Source organism: Microchirus variegatus (assembly GCF_963457635.1).
Source record: "Microchirus variegatus genome assembly, chromosome: 7".
NCBI classification, from domain to species: domain Eukaryota; kingdom Metazoa; phylum Chordata; class Actinopteri; order Pleuronectiformes; family Soleidae; genus Microchirus; species Microchirus variegatus.
This window is the reverse complement of record NC_139808.1, coordinates 17412898-17436457: the sequence shown is the minus strand read 5'-3', so window position 1 is coordinate 17436457 and position 23560 is coordinate 17412898. Positions and strand designations below refer to the sequence as shown.

At 39.7% G+C, this 23560-nt stretch overlaps 1 protein-coding gene across 1 annotated transcript in view; it reads left to right on the top strand.

Moving 5' to 3' along the window:
- Nucleotides 1-23560, top strand: part of cntn3b (contactin 3b) — a gene marked incomplete at both ends in the record, with an annotated part of 52741 nt that overhangs the window by 10189 nt on the left and 18992 nt on the right. Inside the window, 7 exon segments of the mRNA XM_083891939.1 lie at nt 8361-8536; nt 15046-15144; nt 18323-18526; nt 19775-19877; nt 20872-21056; nt 21410-21546; nt 23037-23166. Coding sequence (XP_083748065.1) covers nt 8361-8536; nt 15046-15144; nt 18323-18526; nt 19775-19877; nt 20872-21056; nt 21410-21546; nt 23037-23166 — 1034 coding nt within the window.

Here is a 23560-nt window from a genome sequence, read left to right as displayed (position 1 = left end):
TGCCTTTACACTGATAACGACTGTGAGTTACTGTTGCCATAGATATACCCGCACTAGATGGTTTTGCTTTTAACCTACCAGAGCTCCATTCCATTCCACTCCACCTTCATGTTGCCCACTTGGCAACATGTACGAGTGTACGAACGAGGATCCTGACAGTTCTTCAGTTGACAAATAGTCAAGTATAGCTACAAAGCGCACTGCAGGCCCGGAGCACTGCTTTACGAATACACTTGTCACTCACTGTCTTTACTATGAATCTGCTGTAGCACAGGATCAAGGGTACAGCAGTGATTGGGAAGAGGGAATAAGAAAGTGCTCTGGCTGATGTCTGCGATCATGTATGTGACTACAGGCTAATGTATGACTCCGCCTTTCAAAGGTGTTTAAGGCTAGATCAATTCAGCACATCTACAGTATGTGTAGCTCTTTTTCTATCACACATCTATCGTACCCTTGCCCATCGGGACACAGTGACATGTAGAGATTGAACCAACAACCTTCAGGAAGGGAAAAAAATGGAATCAAGTTTGCTGAACAGGTGCTCACCAGAAGTTTAAACAGAAATCCAGGGTCATTTTGTGCACAAAAAGAGCCCAAACATCATGGGTTTCTAAAATTAGGGATGCTTCAATTACATCATAACCCAATAATGGTTCGAAATTGTGCAATACAAAAAAAAGAAAGGTCCCAAAAATGTTCATTCATGGTGAATTAGAGGAAGACCTGGGGGCAGTATAACCGTCTAGGCATCAAAAAGGTTACACTAGCAGCAGTTCATCCAATATTTTAGGACCTTTGATTTCATTACATTACAGGAGGTAGAGATTATTAATTGGGACACCTAACCACAATTGGTGATTCTTTTTGGAAATGGCATTGTGCATTGCTAGGAAGTACATAATAGTAATGACATGAGAGTCTGACTCAAACCTCTTCATAAGCTCGATGGTTTGTGCAGATGAACAGTTGCGATCAATTTGAAAACATTACATATAGTCTGGGAAATTGAAGATTCTGCAACCTTACCTTACTGATCTTATCTTACACTTTAACATCCATTTCAGCTTTGAGATAATAATAGATAATAATGTTATCTTTTATCGTTTTAAATAATTATTCTTTCTATTACAGGCCTGATAAATAAAACCAATGTTCTTTTACTGATACACAACTCCAATGTGTGATAAATCAAAAGAAATCAGTGCTTTCCTTAAGTCATTTTACAGGAGAAAAAAAAGTCTCACACTTCATATTAGACTGTGATTGTTCTGAATTCAGTCAAATGTAAAAGCTCTTTCAAACTGAGCTGATTTATATATTTTTAAAGGGGTTACTTGTTCTTTTATGTGGTGAGGAAAATCTGTGACCCTTGGGCATGAGATCATTTGAAATGCAATAGGCTGAAAAATGCAGGACTGGTCTGAAATAACCGCTTATACTTTCACATTTGTGGAAGGCAGATATATAGACATTGATTTTTTTTTTTTTTTGCCCCTCTGTGGTTTCTTGGACTACACTGAATACATTTGCTTTACATTTACAACCCACCAGTCACTTTATTAGGTACACCTGTGAGGCTGCTTGTCAAGGCAAATCCAATCAGCGAATCACATGGCAGCAACTACCTGCATTTAGACATATAGACGTGGTCAGGACGAGCTGCTGAAGTCCAAACTTAGCATCAGAATGGGTGAGAAAGGTGATTTAATTGACTTTGAACGTGGCATGGTTGTTGGTGCCAGACAAGCAGAAAATGACCCTGTGTAGTGTATAACTTGGCCAGTGAGTGTATTTCAGTTGCTTTAATTGTAATTGTCTACTGGGTAAAAAACACCCTTGGACAGTATGTATACTAATGTATTATATACTAAATAATTGATATTATAAGTACGCATCCTTTAATTTGTATAGCCTATGTTCACAAATCCATTGTTGCTCACTATGAAAAAAAAAGAAAAATATTTAATTACTAACCAAGTCACATGAGGAATAATGCAATAACAGATAACAAACAGAGATATTTGAACATAATAGACTAATCATATGTGTAGATGCGGAGGTACTGTATAACAATGTAAGCTTCAACGTTAAAAATGCAAAAAACGTACGTGTTTGACAGAGATGAAAGAAGAGGTGGCCGAGAATATCTGCTGTACTGACAGTAATGCATGGACATACTGCATATTTGTGCACTGTATCTGTTTTTAAAACAAGACACACACACACAGATTCACAAACCCACAGTGGCACATAAAAACACTAACAGGGCTGTGTAAGAATTTTTTTTTTTTTTAATATGTCACTTTTTGCTTTCAAGCCAAATGAGCATCAATTTATTAAAAAGCAGCAGCAAAAACATTCTTAACATAATGGCAGAGAGAGGACTCTGGTCAGCAGTTAAATTTCCATTATCAGCTCTAGCCTCTGTGCATGTGTGTGTGTGTTCTTGTATTCGTTACCTCGTTCTGAGCTTTTCTGTTATAAACCATGACCTTGTCAGGACCAGTAGTGCTCATGGAGATTGAAACATGCTCTTAATGAGGCAGAACATCATTTCTGAGGCACTAATTACTTATTATTTTAATTGTGGTAAGGTTATGGTTAGGCATTAATTGGTTATGGTTAAGGTTTGGGATAATGATTTGTTTAAGCTGTCCAGATGAAGAGAAGTTAATGCATTGTCCGAAGAAGAATAGCTGTGCAAACCTGTGTGTGTGAGCCAACAATACGTGATCACTGCTGTCTCTGTGGGTGTCTGGCCTCGAGGAAAGCCAGGTGAGCCAGCGCTGCTGCAGTACAATCCCCAGTCTATTTGATGAGGAGACCGCATGCAAAATTGATGTGAACCTCAAGGTCACGGGGAGTTCATTTGGAGCATGCTCAGATCAGCACACGCCTGCAGCACTCCATGGCAAATAAGGCCGTTCTCCTGGACTCTGTCATACAGACTCACTGGGAGGTGCTGAATTGATATGCTTTTAAATCCACCATGTTTTGAAGTGGACTGCTCTGACATTAAGACCGACTCTCTCTCTGCCTGTTTTCAGAAAGAATCACAAAAAAATACAACCGCAATATATGTGTATGTTCTTATCCTTTAAACAAGAGAAATGTTTACATTTACCAATGCCAACAACAGAGAAGACACTTCCAATGATATATTAATTTGCAGTATTTTCAGTATTAGAGACCTTTTTCAGAAAATTGGTAACAGTGAAAAGCTGTATGAAAAAGAAGAAGTAGCACTAAAATATCAGAGTCTATAAGGTTCCAAAAATCAGCAATATTGTGTCCAAACAAATTAAAACTGTTGTCAAGTAATAGTGAATAATATAGTACAGGGAAAACCTCAGAGCTACACTAAAGACCCAAAGTGGACTCAGAGACAGTAAGCAGTTCAATTAAGGTTTATGTTACCAAGAAGTAGAATCTTTGGTCAATGGAGGTTCTGAAGTGAATTAAAGGGATACTTCACCGATTTGAATGTGGCTTTGTATTGCTAGAATAGCAGTAGTATTCTATAGAAAATGTGCTTCCCTCCCTCAGTTTTTCCCTGACTTGTAAAAAAATCTTATTTCCCTTATCCAAATGTGCCCTACTGTGAGTCAAATGACGCGTTTTGCATCACAGTAGGGCAAATTTTGAAAATGGAAAACAGATTTTTTTTACAACTCAGTGAAAAACTGAGGGAGGGAAGCACAATTTCTAAAAAAGTACTACTGCTATTCTAGCAATACAAAGCCACATTAAAATCGGTGAAGTATCCCTTTAAGTTGACAGAGGTTTTATGACCGATCCCAGGGCCTCCTGACGGATTCTCCACAGGAAAACCTGAAGCAGAATTGAACAGGTGGCTGAATCTTGGGCAAGCAGCAAGGAAACTAAGCAGAAGGGTACACAATTACTAATTGCTCAGAAATGAAAGGGAAACTGTATTCAGAGGCTAAATACCACCACGGGAGTAGAGGAAACAATCTGGCAATGACAGTCAGGAAAGCAGCAGCTCTTGTAGCAGCAGTGGTAAGATGAGGTGCAGGTAATGAGCAGGAGCCCGGGTGACCTGAGCCCATAATGAATCAAGACCAACAACAAGAAGGTCAGGGAAAACAGGAGGAAACAGACAAAACAATTTATCAACATTTTCTTTAGAATGCTGACAAACCCAAAAGACAAACCTTTGCAGGTTTCGGTGGCAGAAGGACCTGCAGAGATTTTCAGGATTTGCACCAAATATGACCATCATCACTGTCAAAAGGCCTCATCAACGTCCAAATTACACAAACTGTCTGCAATAATAAATAGACACTAATTTTCCACATATTGTTGGAGCAGATTTCTTACCCTTTCTTACTCTTATTTTGAAATAACACCGGAGTCACCACCTGCCTATCCGAGGCGCACGAAAGACGAAGAGAGTTGAGACAACAGTCTGACATGGAATGAGAGAAAAGGGTGAAAGATATGTACCTAAGCTAGGTTATATTTGATACAGTTTTGTTCACAACATATTACCAACACAAAAATAAGTAAATTAACCGAATGGCCAAGACCGCAGACCTCACTCGCTCGCTCGCACTTGCTCAATCGCTCTCTCTCTCTCCCCACCTCCCGCCCCGTGCCAACAAGTCTTCACGCTCTCTGCGCATACTGGTTTAAATAAAGAACAAACTAATGCTGAGTGCTGATCAAGAGTTTTGTGCAAGCTATGTAAGGTCCCGAGTCTTGTCCCAAATATGACGGGCTTCATTCAGTGATTGAAACAAATATATTACCATTAATGAAACGTTTACATGCAATGCACACCCACTTGCAAAGCAGACAGCAGCGCCGCGGATGTGTTTTTCCACATTCGAATATTAATTTTCACTCCAGAAAAAATCCTGAGTCGGGATAAATGTGTTATTGATTGGTTAATACAAGATACGCATTATTTCTATCATTATTTCAGAGAGATTCTTATTTTACGCTCTCAGCTGCCTTGGAAGTCGGTGCTCTCCGAGTGCTTTTCTAGTTTTTAAATGGTTTAGATTGGAGCCAACAACTAAATTGTTCAACTGTTTTCATAATTGATTTGTTAATTCTCTTTCTATTTCCTGATAAATAAAATCTGCTATGACAAAGTCATACCTTAAATGTGAGTGCCTTTTTGTGGTCCTTTGTGACAGGAAAGTGAATATCTTTGTTTATGTTATTTTCTATGTTTCTATTTTGTCAGTCAGTCAGAGGTTTGAGAAAACATTGACATGCAGCATTTCATACGTTTATGATATTTTATGAGCCAATGGCAATTGGCAGTTCCCTAGTTCAAAATCGGATCAATGTTTACCAACGGACTGCACTGTTGCAGCACACCTTGCAAGTGACAGCAGCTTATGTGCAGCTGTTTTCCCTTCTCAACCTTTAAATCACATCCACTTTCTCTGCATTAACGCAAGTGGGGAAAAAAGGTAGAACTCCTGTGGTGACATGCTCCTCCGTGTCGTCTAATATCAGAGCCTGTCACAACTCTCTCTGCTGTGATCATCGGTAGGTGGCTTTTCTGATTGTGTCGAAACTGCAGCAACACTACTATACCCGTCCTGCTGTCTGCTCATGGGCTGTGTGATGTGTCCAAGCGAACCACCTTCCTCTCACCATTTCATTCTCTCATGCTGGGGGCTGTGAGTCTAACTAGCTTTTCATCCTTTCCTTTTTGACCCCCCCTCTCTTTCTTGCACATGCAATAATCCTCCCTTTTGGCACAATGAGGGAGGAAAAATTGAAATGGAAAAATACAGGGTCTAACATGTCTTTTTAAATTGTCCAATACTATGTATATACGCACACACACGCGTTGTCCGAAATGAAGAGCATCCAAAGCGAGTAATATCACTGAAACAGTGACAAAAGTGACACAGTTAGATTAAGAGACTGGCACTGTTTGGGATAGACAGCCTCGAAAAGACAAAGCTGTGTTTCATCTTGTAGCCTGCATTCTTTTGTCAGGCAAGAAAGCAGGGTGAGCCCCGACTAGCTTTAGACGACATGAAGCATCATTCTAACTGTATATTCGTTTTCCTGGATGTGTAAGACAACAAAATATTGATCCCACCCCCCCATCCTTATCATTGGAATTGTCATTTCATGGTCCAACATTGCAGAGACACACTACACACTGCATACCAATAACAATATTTCTTCCCAGGTTTCTATAGGGAAGCTACCCTGCCTGCTCCTGAAGGCATCACTTTTCAAATCTGGGTCATACTGCATGGCGTGAATATCATTATCTACCCATGTCTGCAGTGGTGCATGAGGATCTCATGAACGTGAATAAGTGTGAGCACCACCACATTTTATGACCATGCGGACTCTACCTGTAGTCACATGCTTCCTGGAGCATAAAAACAAGAGTGTGCTTCCTGGCTCTTCAAGAAGAGAGAAGCCATGGAAGCGTGCTTGATATTATGAAAGAATGTGTTCACCCAGTGTCCAAAGAATTAAATGGTGAGAAAATGCAGCTAATGGAATGGAATGTGAGATGGAGTACTGTATTCTCATTTTAGTATGAATAGAGCCGTAGCCATCTGAGGCCACGGAAAACAGAAAGTATCTTTGGATACTTTCTGATACGACTGTACTGTAGTCAACATCAGTCTGACAGCTTCCAGATTTCAGAGAATGAGATATAAACTTGGCTTCATCCTTCAGCGTCAACATCACTCAGTGTTTTGTCTCCTTTGGTAGCTGTGATTAATAGCTGTCACTTCCTGAACTCTGCTCGTATGACTGAATCTCTTGTGACCTTTCCTTGAGGGAAATGGTCTGGAGACAATGCAATATGAAGGTGTCACAGCAATAATTCTGAAGCACTAACAAACACAAATTAATTAGAAATCACTCAGAGAGCATACACCTGCCAAGGCCACACAATCTATTTGTATTTGTAACTTTAATACAATTAACAAGGTTAATACTGTAAGGAGTGACTTCAAATGCAGGCCAACACACAAACAGGGTTGTCAATCACAAATGGCATTTGTATCAGAATCAGAAAGACTCTGGAAGCAACAATAATATTGTTGCTTCCAGAGTCGATTGATTTCCTGTTTTATTCTGTTGCTCAGAATAAAACAGGAAATGATGGATAATGCTCACAAAAACATGACCTGAGGCCATGACAGAGTTGAAGCAACAGGGAATCAAATCAAACTCAGATTAACGCACATGTGTAAGGTTGTTGGACAACTCGTATGCACCACAACATTGGTATAATGATCTAAATGCTTAAGTCGATATAGGTCCAGGTCTAATGTAATTAGACCTTTAGACCTCTAAAGTGTAATTGTTAGCATGTTGTCTTTAAATACCCTGCTAACATTTATTCCAAAGTGACATCTCATTATCATATTATTTATTTAGATATTGCATGCGCAGATGATCATCATCAAGCTATACTTATGTTTCTTGCATTTTTACACTTTTCTTTTGTAATCTTAAATTGCCCCTAATAAGAGTTTGGCACTCTAAAACGTAAGATAAACCCACCAGGTTTTGAAACTCATCGTTATTTAGTTCTCATATTATTAAGATAAAAGTATGACCAATAAAAAAAAAAATCGGACCGAATAAAGTAATTAGCTGCCCCACCTGTCCCTCTTCTGCTGTTATCTGTCGCGCGCCTCGCTGATTGCTGTCACGGCATGCGAGTCATGCCCATCTCTGACAGAGAAGTGTTACCAACGTGGCGACTTTTGTCACTAAATCTGCAGACTTTTTGTGGTGTTTGGAGACTCTCCCATCAAAGCATGTATCACTCTGCAGTTACTGTGCTTATCAAGCAGCGTGTGTTGCTGGGATCACCTCCCAAAGCATGGAAACCTCCACAGTCCCAGCCTACACTCAGAGTAGAGACAGATGACCAGAGCACTCATTGTCCAGATTGCAGATGAATCGCGCATGCCCATAGCCGCTGCCGTTCCGGGTGTTCAGGGTGGGACTTTGAGGGAGGCGGAGGTATTCATGTTCAAATTTTTATTTCAAAAAGTGCTGTGAGACATGCAAGAAAGGCAAGTATAGCTTTAACAAAAAAAAAAATCTAGGTGGAAGTACATCAAAAATCAATAGAGCCAAATTTGCTCGTTTATATATAAAAAAAGTGAAGCCTAGCTGGGGAAAACCTAGTGCAACAGTACACTCATCAGATAGTTTCCTTCTTCCTTACCCCTGCTATAATACTAACCTTATATTCTCCACCACTTACTTTTTGTCTCCTCAGCGTAATGTAGGTGGCCCAATCAAATTGATCTCTGTGGAAAACACTTTGAGCGTGCATCTCCAGTGGCCTCAGCAACTGATTGTGTTTGCGTTTTTTCCAGATGGTCACTAAACGGAACATTCATTGATCTGGGGAATGACTACCGGCGTCACATGTCTGGGGGCAGCCTGATCATTAGCAGACTGGACAAGGACCAAGATACGGGGCTGTACCAGTGCACGGCCTTCAACACATGGGGCTCCATCCTCAGCCGGAGAGCCAGCCTCCAATTTGCATGTAAGTGATCCCACAATTGCTTGCAAATTTCTGACAGTCTGGCATCTCTTTGTATCTGCTGTGTAATGTGCTCATTGAGCAGGCATTTTTTTTATTATTATTATTCCATGTTCTCATTTAAATTGCTTGGGAATAGATTTCCAAGAGGGGCATTGGTAATCGAATGAAATGTCAGATGCAGCAAACACAGTGGGCGAGGTAGTTTCTGACTGCCTCACAACTCCATTGATTCTCATTAGCGCTTCCAACTCTGACAGCAACTCTGCCGAGTCTGAATTGACTCATATTTTGCCCAGACCCTGTGATCCAGACTTTAAAGCTGATGAATACAAATAGTGCTTTAGAAGTTTGTATCATTGTAATCACCAGCCTCTTCTACCTCTCTTGTGTAATATATACAGCAGATTGTGAGCAGATCAGACAATGACAGGTTGTCTGCTGCTTTTTTTTCAAAGCAGACACAAAGAAACAAAAAGCTGGTTTGGAAGTGATACAGTAGGGTGGGGCCCTACCTTCCAGACAGGCACTGTTGTGACAAGCCTTGTCTCTTGATCAAGCCTGCTGACTATTGATTATGTCCCAAGGATGGAGAACCTTTCACTTCCTCTCAGGAGATGGGGCTGCCATTATCCTCATGGCTCAGTAATGAATCTCAATTGTGGGGATTGGGTGAAGGGCAGTATTGCTTGACATTTATTGTCTTATCTAATGCACACTGAGGGAGGTCTAGAAGATCAGCACAGCTAAAAATCTGGTTTTATGTATAATGTGGCCATTGCCCCAAGATGACACTGACATGTTTTATTTTACTTTGCCTGCACCAACTTAAAGCTTATTGTAGTTTCCCACAGTTCACCTTTGCTTTAAAAACAGCGAGCGATGTGTGGAATAAAATAAATGGTCCAGTGGGTAAAATGTTTCCGGTAATTTGGCAGACATCGCACATATACTCATACAAAACTGTTTTAATGGTAAATGGTCTGCACTTCTCACGTCTCACCTTAAGATGTCACCATTTCTTACCCACTGGACGTTTAAAATGTAGAACCAACCCTGGCTGACGAGCAGAAATCTGAGGCTTCAGTGAACACAGACTCATGAGCACTAATGTGTAATGAATCTCAGCAGAGTGAATCCATGGAGCCAACCAGCCCTCTGTCAACAATCAGGCTGCCGCTCATTGTGTTTTCTTGTCACCGTTTGGGCCCGTCAATACCAATAAATCTTTGTTTAAATGCCACAGTCTGGGTATTATTTCTGACTGTGTTCATCACTTTATGGCAGCAGTACCACCTTCTAATGCAGGGGTCTCGGCATCATGTATGGTCAGAAGTGGGACAAATCAATTCTAGCATAAAAAAAAAACAAAAGTACAGTTATACGATATCTCAACTTTTTGCAGTCTTTTTTAACTTATTTGCTGTCAGACACATGGCAGTACTTCTTAGCGAAGGAAGCTGGCAGTTGAACATTTGCATATCACGTCGCTGACATCCTGTCACTGTGTGGGTCAGGTGTTGCAATCCAGTTTTTTTTCCTAAGACATTGAATGCACCACTAGCATTAGTTTAGCTATATTATCGAAGTCAGACAAGCAGATGCAGTGAGTGCAGATGTGAGTGCACAGATTGTGTCCACCTTTCACTCCCTCCCCACTATCCATCTTTCTGGCAGTTGTGCCTTTTTCCTCAAATGGTGCGTTTACAAGAAAGACCAAGGCTGCAAGGAAGGTCTTACTTGATATCTGGGGGAAGAGTAGTCAGTAGGGCCCCCTCCCCTGGAGTCAGGAGTTTATCTCCAGTTCTCATGGATGCTTCCAGCTTGATGATGCAGGTCACAACAGCTTGGCCACAAACTAAGAGGATAATTGGACCAATTTATGGACTTATTCACCCCTGCCGACAAATTGAGGTGGTGTTACCCGAGTTGACTAAATGATCCTGCAGTGAGAGGTTCACAGATACAATCTTTATGTGACCAAATTGATTGTAGGTTGCTCTTTTTAAATTGTAATTTATTTGATATTTATCTGTGAGGTTTTGACCCAGTTGTGTGGCACGTACAAGTGACCTGAATGCAGCAAAAGCTGACCAGTAACTGTCAACTGTTCCTAGCTGATCACACAGACAGTGTGACACATTTTTCGGTAACATTCCAAGTCTCTGGATTCACCACTCAGAAATGATTTGTTTAAATCTTTTACAAATAAAATATTAACACTTGGCCACATCCATCATATCTGTGATCAATGTTTTGAAAGTTCTCTAATGCAGGGGTCAGCAAATAAGTCTGGCCGGTACAAGTTTTACACAAAATACTTAAAAAAAATAAAAAAAAAATAATGTCACCTGCCATCTGTGACAGACTGTTACAGAATATTTAATTGCTCCCCTGTGTGTGGGTCATTTTGTTGGCCATTTAATTTAAAGTCATTTTAGGGATCTTGTTTTTTAGTTTGTTCTTAATGTTAGCCTCCAAAATTTACCTGCTTGTCAAGATAAAAATGCAAACATCATGGATACATGCAGAGCTATCTGTCACCATCAGACTGGCTATCAGAAGCAAATGGGGAAATCTAGACAGTTTGCTGTATTCAGCAGTTTACCCTGTTCAGCAGACACACCTTGAAATAAAGTTCCCCTGTACCTCTGCTGCAGAGGACAATTAGTTACCCTGACGTGCTTCACAATTATCTGCCCTCATAAACAGACTCATTACCCATTTGTGTCATTAAAAGCTCTTTCATAACAGTCTGCTGTAAACAAAACCTGAAGGTCAAAGTTTGGGAAACAAAACAAAAAAAAAAAAACTGGGACACATGGGCTATTCGGGGAACAATACAAATGACTGAAAGGGAAAATGCACATTTTCACAACACAACCAACTCCCATTCAAAAAAGCAAACAAGAAAGTCAACTGAAGGTGCTGACCCTCTGGAGACACAGAATCATCTGAGCTGAGGGAAACCTGCATAAATAACCTTCCAGCCAGGCTGATTGCCTTCAGCTGTGGGAGAGCACAGGTGTAACCAGTAGCTCCTGATTGACAAAGAAACCTGTGACCTCAATTCTGGATCTCTAGTGTCTGTTGTTGGTCGTGATTTGATTATACGATTTCTCTTCATGTGTGTGTTTTATGCAATGTGTTTAATTGAAAATGTGCCTTTACTTTCATACACCATATCGCATGTGAGCTGTTTTAGAGTCAGAGTAAAACAGCATTTGAATGAATACTATGTGACAAGATGCGCTTTCAAATATATTTTGATTCCTTCATTAATACCACCATAACTGTTTACTCAGGAGGAGGCTGTGTCCAGGATTTCACAGCAAAAAAACAAATGAAAAAAAAAGATGTGTATCTAAGGCCAAGCACTCTGATCACAACAAATCAGTAATTCTGACTTATATCCGAATGTTAGATGAAAGTGACTACACTAATTCATAGCCCTCATTAGTTTGAAATAACTAATGAACTAATGTGCCGTTTCTTTTTTAGCTAAACTACTACAGAGGAAGTGATCTCATAAATGTTGCCATGATCAAAATGACATGATCTGATATTGTGTAGTAAAATAACAATTTAATTGCTTTCATATCAGTTTTGAGCAGTTGCTGACCACTGCTCTGGTATGTGGCAAAAAAAATATAAAAGCCAAAATAAAAATTCTCAGACGTCGAACACGAACAGTACGGGGATTCTTATTCTCCAGTCACAGGCTGTGATTCTAACACCTTTGGCATGTGGTAGAACAGATTGACAGCAGGCTGTGCAGTCGAGAGGATGGTGTGATGCACGAAAGTCAACACGGACATTGCAGAACAATTGCCTGGTGCTTACCTGGCATCGATTTTGATTTTTCCAGCAAATTACATAATGGGTCAGTTGGCAGTTGTGTACAGAATAGTTGGAAGAGGAAATCGTATCACCTACCCAGCAGTCCCCTTTGACTCGCTGCTGTGTTTTACCTCTTTCAACTCTTTGTTTATTGCATTCATAGCCCACCATGTTCATGTTTTGTTCACTCCCACCACATCCATCAGCTTTGTTTCCCATTGCAGTGGGCAACTGTTTTCAGTGTAAAAGCTGTGATAAACCCACTGTGCACCACCTGCCCAGCATGAAACAACTGACAGACAAACTTGGCAATTAGCTGGTGAATATCGGGGGCCATTTTCAAAGAGATAGTAGATGCACAAATAGAACTTAATGGAAAGAGTGAATAGAAATGTGAGCCTACAATGTCGCTGCATGTCTCCCGATTATGTCAGTAAGCAACTATTTGAAAATAGCACATAACCATTTGAATCCCTTTGTTGCTTGTTGTCTTGTTCTCTATTGTGAGCTTAGGTGATTACACTGTAAGCTTGAAACATTTGGGGGTAATACATTCTTATTTTTCTGAGAGATATTGTTATTTAAGTAAAATTATTTTTATTTTTGAATTTAAAAAAATGTTTCTTGAGCAATTGTCGTGTGTCATATGTGTAGGGACAATTTAACTGAAACATTGTTACAGTCAGACTGTTTCTCTCTCAATTTGACTGTTACTATTTGTTCAAAATAAAAAGGCTACACCAAAATATTAAAATTGTATTGTAATCCTTGTAATCTCCCATAGACACCCCAATATTTAGTTCACACTTGAATGTGGCTGTGTCACAACATGATGATCCAATAATTAATTTGGTATAGTTTGGGTGCTTTTGTGGGATGGAGAAAATGTTTCAAATTCAAAGTGGGACACAGCGTTTATACATTAGGGAATCAGTGGTATCGAGTATCAAATAGAAAAAATACACTTCAGCCTTTATGATTTATTAATTGGGTTGTTTCCAATTGGGATTTCAATTTGAAAATGATTCAGCCCCATTGCAGTTTAACCTGGATATTCCAACTGGTGGAACATCATGCTAAAATGAAAAAGGTTAAACACGATCATGTCACATTAAAGGCATTTTAGCTATTTAGGAGAAAGGAGAGTAAGGAGAAAACTGAATGTGGTCCGATCCGAATCTAGTGTGTAATCTAGTAACAGAAATAGAAAATAATATTTTTTGCAAACATACACTGAGATGGATGTGAACTGAGCAGGTAAAAGTATCTTTAATCTTGACCTCTGGATCAAATACATAACAGGAAATGCCGCTTTGGTGGCGCCACTGTCCAGACCAATCATCATGGAGCTGTAATGGTCACTCTGTGTAATCTCCAGGACGGCTATTTTTATATGGCAGAGACTGATTCTACTGACAGAGGAACCACTGCAGCGACAGTGAGTTTGGCCTCTAGCTCTCAGAGTTACAGTGTGTGGTCAGTTCACTCCAATGAAGCCCATTATTCTTCTGCACAGAAGTCAGAGAGAGCAGATCCCCTCCAGCACTGATCATCTCTGACCTTCTCTGTGCCATTTTCTATGATCTGGGCAAAGGAGTCATCCTGTCCTCATTTACTAAGTAATTATTAGTCACTCTCTGTTGCTGGTATAATTCTAAACCAATGTTATGTTGGGCTGCATTTCCCATGAATCTTGCTCCCCAGAATCATATATGTGAATTGGAAATGAACTCTGTATTTACTTAACCAGCCTGGTGAGATCAGAAGGACGTTGCCTCTGTCTGTATTTCAAGTGAGCCCTCTTCTCCTGTGGCCTCTTCGGTGTGTCCTGCCGTGACTTGGCTCTCTTTGATTCCACTGCGGTCATCAGAGAGCGGCTCATTAATCTTACCAACACTCTGTTCCACTTCTCTCCATAATCTTCCTCCTCCTAATTTCCCTTATCGGTCACACTGACTTTCTTTTGTTTGTGTTTGGAAGGCTTACTCTAGGCTGTTAGCCAGAGGCTGCAGACAGAGAACCGAGTAGACTGCGGCAGCTTCCCTCCATCAGTCATGAAGCCAGGGACGGTTTATCATCCCAGGTTTACTTTTTTTTTCCCCCTGCCAGCAACTGTTCATTCATTTGCTGGGGAGAGAATGTGCTGAGAGTATTGATGGGGGAGCTAATGCCTTTAAGTGCAAGATTACACCACATTTAATAATGATGTTACTTATTGCTGCTGGCACCGCAAACTGTCATTTGTCATGCACACTCGCCTATGTTTGTTCAGTCCACACAGCCGCGATCATTGTATCTCATTTTAGCCTAATCTTTTTGTTGTGTTAAGTGTTGTGTAGCAGAGTAAATGTCACCAAGTCCAGTCTGTCTATTTCATCAGCACCCCAGATGCCTTTGAAAGTGTCAGAGGCTATTAGGAGGTGTCCCAGGACAATCAATGATGTCCTATTAATGTCCCAGTGCTCAAAAATACAACAAACACATCTCAGTGAATCAGTGACAGGAGGAAAAATGTTTATCCCCCATTTTCAGAACTATCCTTTCCAATGACACCCCTGAGTATATGGTCATATAAAAAAAATGTACTTTATGTCCATCTGATATCTCGTTCTGTGATGGTTATGGTTTTTTGAGCTGCAGTTTAACCAGCATGCTCTTGTTTGATTCATCAGTTCTTGACAACTTCAAAACCCAAACGGTGAGGAGTGCTGTCAACGTCCGCGAGGGCCAAGGAGTGGTTCTGTTATGTGGACCACCTGCACACTCTGGAGGTAAGTTTACCAAATGCCACTCATGCCACTCCATTTAACAAATAAATTACTTTGTTATGCTGTGTCTCTGAAATAGGTCTTCGAGGAATAATTTGATATTTTGGGCAAATATGCTTATTTGGTTTCTTGCAGAGAGTTATTTTTTAAAGATCAATACCACCCTCACGTCCATCCATTAAATATAATGCTAATGTTTATTCGTCAGAGGATTGATACTGGGGTAGGTGACATATGGTGTTATGTATCAATATATATTAAATGTGCCAAGATAAATATACTTAGAATAATAATAATAACCTGGGGGGAATGTAATAGCATCACATTGGAAGCTATATTGGAATATAGAAATAGTAATATGACTATTAGCTCATGAAGTCCAAGTGAGTAAAATGCATTCTGAATTACTGAGGCTAAGCTAACTTTAACTTTTATCTTTTTTTGTGTGTGCAGAGTTAGTTGTGTTACTTATTTTTCGTTTACTCCAGTTACTCCATCATCTAACAACAGTGTGGTCAACTGTTGTTAGAACCAGTGAACTCAGATATTTTCAGATCACATCAAATAGTCCAACTTCTACACTAACTTTGTGCCAAACCCAGTCCTTTATACCAGACTACAATAATCCCTCTCTCCCGAGGCATGATCGGAGTGCAGAGGATGATGGGTAAGCATGGGATAATGGTCTTTGTAGTCAGTCCCTTCTCTGCTTCACTGTGGCAGACTTTTGCCCTGCAGACTTTTGTTTTATACTGTCACAGGTCCTTGATGGCATTGAGACTTTTGTTATTGTGTTAAACTGACAATACTGTTACATCCCTGCGAGATGAGACTCAACAATCAACAGTTTTTCCAGTGATCCTACAGTATCATTCACTTATTAGTAGCCAGTTGTGGTTTTGCAGTGTTACATGCTATGCTATGCTATGCTATGCTATGCTATGCTATGCTATGCTATGCTATGCTATGCTATGCTATGCTATATTTGTCTGCCTATGCTAAGCTAACCAGCTGATGACAGTAGCCTCATAACTATGAATGTCCACATTTCCAGTAAGTGCTTCAGTTGTACCAATGGGAAGCAGGGTAGGCAGTATTTTATAAATGAGATGGTACAAATAGGAGATAAAGATGCAGACTGCTCAGCTCCACCACTCTGCAAAACACTGTGAACATATGGACAATGGCTGCTGCCGAGCATGCCCCACTCTTGATACAGTAGCTTGCACATTGGAACGACCAATTTCCTTCACAAGAGAACCGTTTGTAGAACAGTGTATTGTACAGCTGCTCTATGGGATAATAGGTCAAAGTACTCTGTGTGAAATGCAGTTTGACAGTTTTCCATTCCAACATAGGCTTTTATGCAGTTGGCTGCTCGAACTGTCGCACGATTGTTTTTTCTCACATTGTGAAAATGAATGAGGGCCTGCTGTTTTCTGCCTTTCTTCCCCCCTATGCTGCTGCCTTTTTCTTCTCCTTTTTCTTTCTGGGGCTCAGCTGAACTACCTTAAACATAATATGAGGCATCATTTCCATGGACTCTTGCTGGAAGTTTTTTCCTCCACTATTACATTCATCTCTCAGTCAGATATGACTCATTAAATATATCATCGCAGCTCTTATTTTAATAAATGTGTATGCCTCTCTATACTAGCAATAACTGTGAACAGAGGCATTCTATCATAGTTTTATGTATCTCTAAGAATATATATATATATAAGAGAGAAACACATTTGAATATTCTTGATTTTGATGGTCAAAGGTTACAGTTGTCTTTCTGGTTTTTGTTTGTCTTTACTTCTAATTAACAAGGGGGCCCCCTAGAGCATGGGTGCTTCTTCGTATTATTTTCAGTCTTACTCCAACCTGTTTGCAACTTTTTTCACGTCCCTCTATCTGCCCTGACTTAAAATGAATCACTTTCTGTGTGCAGTGTGGGAATATCACTGGCTGACATGAAATGCAAACACTGCTGTAGAGTTGTGTGAAACTGATGATCTCAATAAAAATTGTGCGAAACTCATTTAACAATGGTTTAAATGAAACAGATATTTGATTATATTTAAGAGTAACACATTTGTTAGTTTTATACCACTTTGTGATCTGGAGTGCGAAAAATTACTATTATTATTATTTCATTATTAATTATTATTATTATTATTATTATTATTATTGTTAATATAATAAGTAGTAGTAGTAGTAACAGCACTACTAGTATAATTACTGGTGAATGGCTCATGGTGGCCTTTGCTTTTCTATCCATTTTGCTCTTTCATAAAAGCCCTTCTCACTCCCTCCTTTGTTCGCAATAGTTAGGCAAAATTCTATCACTACGCATTACAGCCACATACAACAGTTACAAATGGAGGTGATGCTGACTCTATGAACTATGCTGCTCCAACTGCTGCCCGATCAGAGGAACCTTTGTGTCTGCATTGCTGCACTAGACTTTGACACTTGATCCCATCCAAAGCTGAGAGGCTGGCTCCCTCGAGGGTTTGGTAGTGATGGGGGGGGGGGGGGTGTCGGAAGAGCTTGACAGTCACTGCATTCACCTTTTTGACTAGGAGCCCCTCACCTCCAAAGTGGTAGATTATACTGCACATCTCCTCAGTCTTGCGAGTCTGTGAAGCGTGCACTTCTCAAAATGACACGGTAATTCATCATGGCGGGCCTCACCTTTCTTATGGTACACCTGCTACTTTTGAAGGGTGCATGACAATATATTCCCACCTCTGTACATCAATCTGTCCATTCCTACCTTCATTTGTGACTCCCACGAACCAAGTCACTGAGGGACGCGGGGAAAGGAGGCCATGTGTCCTCTGGCACACTGTAATCCATTTTGTTTCGCTCCCTTTCCTGAGGTCAATCATTTATTCTGCAGTGATAGCAATTACATTTGCCGTGTCATGGTATCACTTTTTAAAGAACCTGAGATAAGAGCAAAAACAGCATGCCAAAATTTTCAGGCTACCTGTTTTTTTTATTTTTTTTTTATAGTAACTGTTGAATTGAATGAGCCTTGAGACCATTCATGTCATTATTCAAGTGAATTCCCCCTACGAAACTCAAATGATAAGTAGTAGGAAAAATGGATGACTGGATGAATTAGTCATGCATGCAATATAAAATACAGTTATGTGCACAGTTAATAGTTTTTTTTTGTTCTTTACAGAGCTGGCCTTCACATGGATTTTCAATGAATACCCATTCTTTGTCCAACAAGACAGTCGTCGTTTCATCTCCCAAGAGACTGGGAGTCTCTACATCGCTAAGGTGGAGCCATCAGATGTTGGAAACTATACCTGTGTGGTGAACAACACTGTCACTAGGGAGAAAGTGCTCAGCTCTCCAACACCACTGGTCCTCAGGAGTGATGGTAAATGCTTTATTCCTATATTCCAGTTTATAACTTTGATTCACTATTTTTTTTTTTTTTTTTTTAAATAGGAATCCAACCCATATATCCTGACTATTCAAAATAGAAGCACATTTATGAACTCCCAACAAAACTACAAGCAGCTCTATCAATCTCTTCAATAATACACAATGACTTTAAAATAAAGGTAAACAATATTTGGAGCTACTTATTTATATTTGATCATGACCATATTATTATTATTATTATTATAAAATCATACTTGTTTGATTTGACTGACCTATATTGTCATGGTGAATTAAATTGTGTTAATAACTATTTTTTGGTACAGGCTTCTGTTATATTGTCTGTGAGAATAATATGATTAAATTAAATGCAAATGCTTGTGAGGAGTTTAAATCAGTTTGTCTGGATAAAGGATCTCACTTGGACAGAATTCCACTGAATACATTTCAACAAGATGTCAGAGCCTGTCTCGTATAATTAGATTATTTTTGTTCTGATCAGAAAACAAATCAGCCCTTTAATCTGTTTGTGGCAACACTTCCCAAATGACCGTTTTAATGGGGACCCACTTAAAAAAAAAAAACTCACAAATGTGTGTCATAAACATTTCAGACAACATCTGTAAACGTCATTTACACGTAAATATTAAGAAAAAGACTGGAAATAAATCTGCAAAAAATATTCTGAGAAATCCTCATTGATCAGTTGCATCATCTTCTGCAGAGCCCTTTTTGTGGGTAGCATTTTGTGAAAAATCTATTTTATTTGTATGTGGTTTGGTTGCATAAAACATGGAAATGCCACAGCTTTCTAGAGCAGGGTTTGAATCATTTTGTATGACTCAATCACAAGTTAAACACTACTTAAGCCTTGAGGTGACAGGGATGTGGATGCATTTCCACGTTCTGCATTTCCAGACGACAAAAAACGGCAAAGAAATAAAGTGATTTCTTGCATGCAACTAGCTCAGCTAAGACATATTTGAGCCCTTAGTGACATGAATATAAATAAAGTCATAGATTAAGTCACATTGCCACAGGTGATAAATCTCTGCATAGTAAGTCTTTACCCTGATGTGTTCTCCGAATCTTTTATAAGCCACCTTTCCCTCTTTGTGGTCAAGACTTTTGTCATCGCTGTACCATTGTGTTACCGCTCTCACTTCGATGCACTGCAGGTGTAACGTGTGCTTTCAGTTATTGATGTAAAAAAGCTTTGTCATCAATTGTCTCTCTTTTGCAGGAGTAATGGGTGAATATGAACCTAAAATAGAAGTTCATTTCCCTGAATCAGTTCCAGCTGCAAAGGAATCGGTGGTGAAGCTTGAATGTTTTGCTCTTGGAAAGTGAGTGAACCCGATTGTGCACATGCTACATAAGCTGTATGCTAATTAACACATTAATTAGTATGAATTAGTGCTACTCAGGATGATTTAAAGGTCCAGTGTGTAAGAATTCGTGTCACCTGAAGGTGGGAGATAACAACAGAGGACTCTTCCTTTTCACGTACCAGAAAGGATGTTGTTCTTCTTTGTTTCTTCATTTCGTTTCTTCTTTCTTCAGTATCTTCTACATGAGGGTCTCCAACACATCGACAAACATACAGTCAATTTAGAATGTGCAATTAACCTCTGCATGTATTTTGGACTGCGGAAGGAAACCTCCACACACAGAGAGAAGATACAAAGTCCAAGCACAATTGGCCCTTGTTCTGACTTTTTTTTTTTTGCAAACCTGGGTCCTCTTGCTGCAAGGCATCAGCGCTAACCACTATTCTGCTGTGTTGTCTAAGAAATGTGTACAATCCGATTTAAGTCCCTAAAATGTCACAAAAGTGTCTCCTTGTTATTAATGTTTTTCATGGTACCCAATAATGGCATACACACTTTAGCAGCACCAGCAACATTTGCTAAGTAATTAACTATGACAGACACTGCTCTGCTCACCCGAGACAATTACCTTCAGCACCAAGCCAGACCTGGCCACCAATCAAACAATGTGTGATGTGTGAGTTTATTTTAACATACATACTTATGTGTATATTCAATGTCTGCCAATAAACGCTCCTAATTATTACACACTGGACCTTTAAGGATGCATATGCGTGACATTACTCATTTTCAGATTCAGCAAGTCCCATGAGAGCAAGAGCCACAGCATTAAAGGACAGAAATCAAAGTTATTTTAAGAGCTTCTGAAATCCGAGCAATCGCAGTTTGATACATTGGAAGCAATGATTCCCGAGGCTTTTGCATCAAAAACGTTTTTTCTTCTCTGCCTAATCGCACTTTGATCATAGCGACTGACATTTGCCATGATTTTTGTTCCTCTTTTTTGTAGCCCTGTCCCAGAGATAAGCTGGAGGAGATCAAGTGGGGTCCCTTTCCCCAGCAAAATCAAAATGAAGAACTCAAACGCCATCCTTGAAATCCCTAATTTCCAGCAGGAAGACGCGGGCACGTATGAATGTATGGCGGAGAATCGGCGAGGCAAAAATTCTGTGCGGGGTCGTATTTCATTCCATGGTCAGTGAAGCACTTCAAATTGAACGAGAGTGAATGCATGGAGAAACAGATTTCCACATTTGGATGGGAAACATGTGACCTGCAGTTTGATCTCATTTTTTAAGACATAAAACATATTTCTATATAGCCTAAGTGGCATGATAATCCATGACATTGCAAGCCCCCCCAGTGATTCCCAGTTAATATTAATATGCATTAACAAACCTGTGTATTTCATTATGTTCATAAACAACTTAAGTTTAAACTTTGGTGGTTAAATGCTAGGGCAGCTTCAACAGTATTATGATTTATGACACTGCTTTTACTAATCCACTGTTTGTTTAATTAAAGTAGTAATCTCTCTTTTCCCCAAGCCAAACCTCACTGGCTCCAGACAATGGCGGACACATCTTTGTCCATAGAAGAAAACCTATACTGGGAGTGCAAGGCCACTGGAAAGTCTAAACCGTCCTACAGCTGGTTGAAAAATGGAGAACCAGTGATGGCTGAGGTATGGAGAAATGTTTAGTTTCTCACTGTAGAACAGAAGAATGATATACTGTATGTAAAACCTGCAATGTGCTAATGTGCAAAATGTACCAAGAAACATCATGAATTCAGAAGGTGTGAAAATGGAGTGCTTCATATTCTATGGTCTTGGCAATCACCAGATCTTAAATCCATTTAAAACTTTTTATGAAGAAGGAGATTTAATCTGTGAGCTTTTGTGTAGATTTTCTTTAAAGTTGCAGTCGGCAGGATGACTGTGAAAACAGTTGATTGTTGAGCTTTATCTCGGTTATTAAAAACACTTATGTCTGGGGATCAAAGCTCTCTGTCCTGAGTGATTCTCATCAGATGAGCAGAGACAAACTAGTCCTATGCGCAACAGAGGACCCAAGGCAATCTCTCGCCATCTCCGAAAACTCTCTGCTGATATTGACACATGTTTTATTGAGTTTATTGTTTAACTCTCCTTGAAGCTTTTTCCTTTTTTTTTTAGGTTTCTTGGCAGTGTAGGAAGTTTTTGTTGGTGCTGGAAAGGACCAGAATGCAGAGTAGATGCATCATTTTGTTATCTCATGGTCACTTGATTTTCATTATATATTATGTTTACCCATTATCTTTTACAAAGGACTGAGCATCCTCTCTTACTCATAGCATTTACCAGACTAAAGGCATTTTCACATAAACTGGGACCCAACTGAACGGTGCGATATTGTGAATAACTTGGAGGTGAATTTCTATGCGTGATCTCTTTTCACACAGAGCATGATGTGATTAAGCGAATACATTTAAATGACCAGGAAGAAGCAGGTGGAGTCTTTGTCTGGTGATAATGAGCTGGTGCTCAATTGTTTTACTAAATAAAAGGGAAAAAGAAATACTTGAAGTCAGCCAATACTGAAGTATAGAGGAGAACATGTCTGGTTCAGGATTTTAGAGAGGAAAGTTCTGAGTTAAATCAACACAAACAGAGACACTCCATAGACACAGAGACCGAAAAGAGCCGCTTCTGCCCCCTCTCACACAATGTGCACCCCAACCCCAATACATACATTTAAGAAAAAACATATTCAATTTAGATTTGGTTCACTTTATGTTGGTACTGTGTATCTGGTTGCTCTCTTCCTCACCAATATATTTAATCCTAATTATACCAAACTTGTCTATAATGCGTCTATAATGATGTAAGAAGCCACACACCCCTGATGATCGCTGACCATCAGTGGATTAAAACTTCAAGTTACCATTTTAGTTGTCCCAATCAAACCATATAAAATAAGTGATATTTCTCTCACTCAAACTCTCCCCTCATCGCTGCGTTCATTCCAAACTGAACATAGACACAATACCATAAGGCTCTTTAGGCTTTTTTCTCTTTCTCCTCTCCTGCTGTCCTTCTCCTGTCATGGTGCACTGGTAATTGCTGCTGTGCCTTTGGACATAATAGACGGGCCCTGCCGTGGATATGCATAAGTATTCCTCTTTCCTCCTCAGGGCCGGGTACAAATCGAAAATGGGGTCCTTTCCATCGCTGCGCTAAACGTGTCCGATTCCGGGATGTATCAGTGTGTGGCTGAAAACAAACATGGCATTATTTATTCCAGTGCCCAACTAATGGTGTTAGGTAAGATGGCCTCCCTCGCTCTGCTTTTTTTGCTGCTTATCTGTCTGTGTGTTTGATCATCTGCTAAGATAAGATGCAACCCAGCAGCCTGCTCCTCAGCAATCATTTGATGTCACTGTGGGCCCTGCTGAAAAAAAAAAAAAAAAGAATATGATTGAGTGTCTCATTGTATTTTCAGTCTTTTCATCTTATTGATTTGGATACTACAAATACATAGCTTTGTGGCATTGTGCATGCTTTGTCATGTAGATGTGGGTATCGATTTATTTGCAAAAGCTTTAATGACTTCCATCTGGAACTAAGATAAATTCAATTCTGTCCTGATACATACGATGACACTTGGTGTCCAAATGGTAGCGAACAAAAATGTGATGATCAGAATGGATCATAGCTG